The sequence below is a fragment of the Bipolaris oryzae genome (genome assembly GCF_000523455.1).
Source record: "Bipolaris oryzae ATCC 44560 unplaced genomic scaffold scaffold_415, whole genome shotgun sequence".
Taxonomy (NCBI): domain Eukaryota; kingdom Fungi; phylum Ascomycota; class Dothideomycetes; order Pleosporales; family Pleosporaceae; genus Bipolaris; species Bipolaris oryzae.
This window is the reverse complement of record NW_006911691.1, coordinates 1-5,537: the sequence shown is the minus strand read 5'-3', so window position 1 is coordinate 5,537 and position 5,537 is coordinate 1. Positions and strand designations below refer to the sequence as shown.

At 39.3% G+C, this 5,537-nt stretch overlaps 1 protein-coding gene across 1 annotated transcript; it reads left to right on the top strand.

Annotated features, from left to right (window-relative positions):
• Positions 1-1,280: 1,280 nt before the first annotated feature.
• COCMIDRAFT_10351 (uncharacterized protein) lies at positions 1,281-3,028 on the top strand (the record flags this gene model as incomplete). Its single annotated transcript, XM_007695730.1, has 5 exons — positions 1,281-1,367; positions 1,417-1,477; positions 1,533-2,584; positions 2,651-2,817; positions 2,869-3,028. The coding sequence occupies 5 exons, from the start codon at positions 1,281-1,283 to the stop codon at positions 3,026-3,028; spliced, it is 1,527 nt and encodes a 508-aa protein (XP_007693920.1).
• Between the last annotated feature and the right edge of the window lie 2,509 nt (positions 3,029-5,537).

Sequence of the window (5,537 nt, the reverse complement as noted above, 5' to 3'; positions counted from 1 at the left end):
CTATAGTATCTCCTAAATACCCTAGTATCTTAAGATATTTAAGATATTCTAGTATCTCTTAGTATTATAGTATCTATCTTCTTAGTGAGATATTACCTCTTAGCGAGATACCAAGTCACGTGATCCTTGCCCCGCGATAATTATTACCTTCTAACGTGGACGTCTATAGGCCTTTAGCCATCCCATTATTTGTTAAGGAGAGAATTCTTCTTGTTACTTGTAACAATATATAGTTTAATTATAATAGATAATATAGAATTAATAGTTATAGTTACTATTAAATAAGTTTTTATAGATCTTAAAACTTTATTAATATAGAAGTGCCTTAAAAGGCTAGAGCTGAAAGGTGTTTATTATAGTACTACTATCTTATAGTATAGTACTATGCTAAATAGCTAGTCTTAGTAGAATAGGGTATTATATATAGTAATCTTAAGATTTATAATATCTAGTTACTTCTACCGTAGACGTATATAGGCTCCTTACCTTCTCGTCTCTTGTTAAGAGAAGAATCCTTCTTGTTGCTTGTAAGACCTAACTCTCTACGAGAAGTACTCTATTTAAAAGTTTATTGGCGCTAACAAGTGCTCTTTCGCACGCTATGTCTAGTTAAAGGGTAGGGTGACAGGGCCTGTAACCTGTTATTAGGATACATTCTAAAATCTGACGTGATGCACACCGGCCCGTCCCGTGCACGACCGTAATAAAGGCGTGTTCTTAATTATTGTGAGAATTAGCTTCTCTAGATCGCAGATTGGCCCTCCTCACACAGTGACGTAGCTGTAATCTTTAGCTGCCAAGTTATCTGTCGTATATGAGTAATTACTAGCGGAGAACGGAAGTTAGCGATGCCGGCTTCCGAGTGAACTAATGAGGGATTCTGCCACTAACAGCGTATAGACTACGGTACACCCTGGGGCTATACCGTAGATCGTAAAGTAGTTCACATTGACTATACACTGCCGTTAATAATACGTCCGAGCTAATTCGTCATTACTATACGAAGTGGGGGAGGAAAGCATTGGCGTGTGTGTTGTGCGTTTATGCAACAGACAGAACGAAAATATCGCAAGGCCAGAACCGCCTATGCACGGCCGCACCTGCCAATCACATGAGCTAGGAAGTAAATATCCGTGTCTCCGAGACAAGGACTTCTGTGTCAGCTGGGGCAGAGGTGGAGGTGAATGTACACGACACATAAGTATAAATCGAAGCAGAACGCAAGTCTCACCAACCTCAACACTCCATTTTCCCCACACCCCGTTATCTCAGACATTATCATGACAGTCCTATCGAAGTTTCCTTTTGATCTCGGCGCAATCCGACAAGAACACCTACTTCTTTGTCTTCCTACGATAGGTGCTATTGTAAGACGGAAACAAATCCCATGCATTTTAACGTGACTGAAAATTATAGATTGTTCTTCGAGTCGTCACAGGTGTCGTTTATAATCTTTTCCTTCACCCTTTGAAAAAATGTAAGTAATTGGGGATAGCGCCGTAGGAGATTTTGTACGCTAACTCAAAATTTAGTTCCCGGTCCGAAACTTGCTGCTGCGACCAACCTTTACTACTTTTACCGCGTGTTCCGTGGCGAGGAAGCTTCTTGGGTTACTGAATGCCATGAAAAGTATGGCGAGGTCGTCCGAACTGCCCCTGGAAAATTGAGTTATATCTCTCCGCAAGCATGGAAAGATATCACTGGTCATCGTACAGGAGCACGCCAAGAATTCCTGAAAGACACGAAGTTCTACAGCCCTGACCTAAACGGCGATTATAGTGTTGTGGCGGAACCAACGTCAGAAACGCACGGACAGGTACGCAGGGTATTCGCCAACGCATTCAGCGATAGGGCTTTAAGACTCCAAGAACCTCTTATCTATCACCATGTCAATAAACTCAACAAAATCCTTGACAAGACTATAGCTGCAGACCCAGAGACTCACATTGATCTTGTGAGGATGTACAATTGTACAACTTTTGACATTATGGGAGATCTTACCTTTGGCGAGCCATTGGGTATGTTGGATACGGGCAAGTATACGCAATGGGTCAGGGCAGTATTTGAGAGTATCAAAGTTCTCAACATGTTCCGCCTGGCAAAACAGTACCCTTCAGCAGGGTTCTTGTTAAAAACGTTTATGCCTCCATCCCTACGTGGTAAAGAGGTGGAACATTTCCAGCACTCCATCGAACGAGTGGACAAGAGACTTGCGAAAGGGACCGATATTGGCAAATCTGATATCTGGAAGCTTGTTCTGGAGAATCAGAAAGTTCAATTGCCTCTCTCAAAGATGCATGCCAACGCATCAGCCTTCATGGTGGCTGGCACCGAAACAACAGCGACATTGCTAAGCGGAATGACCTACTTGCTTCTTACAAATCCCGAAAAGTTAAAGAAAGTCGTCGAAGAAGTGCGCGCCCTGTCTAAAGAAGACCTATCGCTCGAGGTATTGCCACGCCTGCCATACCTCAGTGCATGCTTTCAGGAAACATTTCGGTGTTATCCACCAGTGGCAATCGGCACACCTCGGGAAGTGCCACAAGGGGGTGCTGTGATCTGTGGCGAATGGGTGCCAGAGAAGGTGAAGACTCATCCAATGTGTACACATTTATTTCTCTGGAAAAGCTAACAATTTCGTACTATATAGACAAGCGTTGCTATAGCCCAAAAAGCTGCATATTCCTCTGCTCTAAATTTCAAAGATCCACAAGACTTTGTTCCTGAGCGCTGGCTGCCTGGTAGCGGATACAATACAGACAGGAAAGACGTGTTACAGCCTTTTTCTTTTGGGCCACGTAACTGTATTGGAAAGAAGTACGTATTAAATTCCCACAAGAATGAGTTAGCATTAACAAATTGTCATAGCCTAGCATATCACGAGATGCGTGTCATTGGTGCTATGATACTCTGGAATTATGATCTTGAACTATGCCCGGAGAGCAAAAGTTGGATGGACCAGAAGGTGTACACTTTGTGGGAAAAACCGGAGCTCATGGTCAAGCTCAGACCTGTTCAGAGATCATGATCCACTACTTCATGCTTCAAAGCTAAAGATTAGAATGGAGCATTTTTTAAGTAGTTGTGGATCTTGTGCGCTTAGTCTTAATAGTGAACAGAATGCATTTTTTTTCTTAGTCCGATACTCTTATAATGACTTGGATAGGCAACTGCGTCGGAAAGTGCTCAGATTCCATGATCAGCATCAAATCCACCGACGATATGAACAGAATGGAAACTACGTTTCACTAGAAAACAAGATACCGCTAATGCATCACCCTTCGAGTGTTAGACAGTTTCCTATTCTTTCCTATAAAGCTTCATAACGCTAGTCTTTTCCTTTTGCACAACCTTTTACTCACTACAGCATAATATTATGGATTCTATGGCCCACGTTTTCCAGCGTTAAATGGATGATACCATCGGCCTACCAGTGTCACTTGCTAGCAGGAAAGGTAGCCCTGTCACATATATGCAAAGAAGTCTTTCCCTCATTCGAATCGATATGGTGATAATGGCAAAACCTGTTTTTCGACTACTGTTAGGTTTCGTGACCGAGAAGAGACATCCGCTAGTGGCTATAAGAGCTGGTGGCTAGTTAATTATGAACATAGCTGATTGGCTGTAAGGATGATGGCATGAAATCGTTCTTTAGTAGCGTAATTGGGGGGCAGCCACTCAGATGCAAGAGGAATCCACATTCCTCAAAAGACATTCAACTTCGTCTGACGACATCTCCCCCGCACCTTCTGCCCTCCTCCGACATGCGTTATACAAATCTTCATCTTCCATGGAATCCACCAACAGGATAAACGAGGTTGATCTTCCTATTTCCGTTGTTGAGGGGAGCCTGGCCGTGGTATGCCTGAAAGGGACCTAGCGTCCCCAAAGATCGACATCCGAGATCGTTTCAAGGGTTCACGCGGAACGCAATAATTCGCTCTCGTGACGAGAATGTGGAATCCAATGTCGTTTAAAGGCATGGTTTCCGGGTCCTTTGCATTAATTACGACAATCTACAGCTTAAGTCCGAGGCTGTAATGATCTAGGTAGGAAGATAGCCAAGCGTATTGAGTAGCCAAGCCATGGCAGCATGGGTTAATGATGAGACGTTCTTCGCAGTGCGCATCAGATAGTTAATTTACTTTCTTATCGTTGTCGCTATATAAGTGCGTAATTCTTTTCACTGTCAGAAAAATCTTACGGCTATTTATCTCAGGCCATGCGCACGGTCCAGTCCGAGTTGCGGAACGTAGTTCGACCCATCATAATATAGTATGTATATAGCACAAGTTTTATATATAGGCTACTAGTTATATAGTGTCTTAAACTAAAGTAATTTTAGAAAAAATAAAAACTCTAATAAATACTTAGTATAGCTATCTTTAGATTCTATCATAGCTTAGTGCCTACCTCTTACCTTATCTACTAGTGATTAAATATATTTTAAGGTAATATTATGCTGAGTATTTAGCACTTTTTAGCTTAGCTTATAATATAATTCTTAATACCTATTTAAAATATCTTGATAGTATTTATTATAGCTAAGGTTACACCTATATTATTTTAGCTAGAAGAAGAATAGAAAAATAACATAGGTATAATAAATAGACTATAGAACCTTAACCTCTTCTATAACATACATTATATAATAACCTTATTACGACCAGCCTTAAAATATAGAGAATATTTCGCCGTTAGATTTATTTTTTAAGTAATTTATAAGTAGGTAATAAGACTATAAAATAATATATACTCTTTAGAAATAGTTATTATATAACTACTTAATAATAAGCGCTTACTAGTAAGTATACGCTTAGTACTATAATACTTACGAATAAGTATAATACTTATTTAGTATATAGTATTAGATATTAAGCTCTCATAGCTTAATATATTTAACTTTAGTTCTAAGTATAAGTAGAATATATAAAGTTATTCTACTTACTTAAGTTACTATTCTATTATATACTATTATCTATTTATAAAAACTAACTAATAATAAGCTTAATACTATAAGTCTTATATTACTTCTACTTAAGCTATACTCTTAATCTATTAAATACTCTTCTAATTAGTAGTAATATTATAATAAATACTCTAACTACTTCTTATACTAAAGAAACTATAATTAATACCTATAAGTCTAACCTTTACTATAGTAATTATAATAAGCTTAAAGCTTAGCTTCTCTACATTAACTATTATGTTATAAGTAATAGTAGGAAGGATCCTCTCTCTAGGTCTAATAAAGAGTAGTTAGGAAGCTACTTAGGATTCTAATAAATAGAATAACTATCGCGGGGCTTAGAGTTAAATGATATACTATCCTACTAAGACTGAATATCTTACTAAGAATAGGATAGTAGAGAGTTCTAGAATAATATACTTGTCAGACTGTGAGGGGTTTTCTGATTAAGGACACGTTTGGATCACTGTGATAAAAGACTGTGATAATTGATGGAAGTAATTGATTGTATTGATTGTTCTTGTGCTCGTCGTCCTCCAGCGGCGCGTAGGCGCGTCGCCTTATGAGC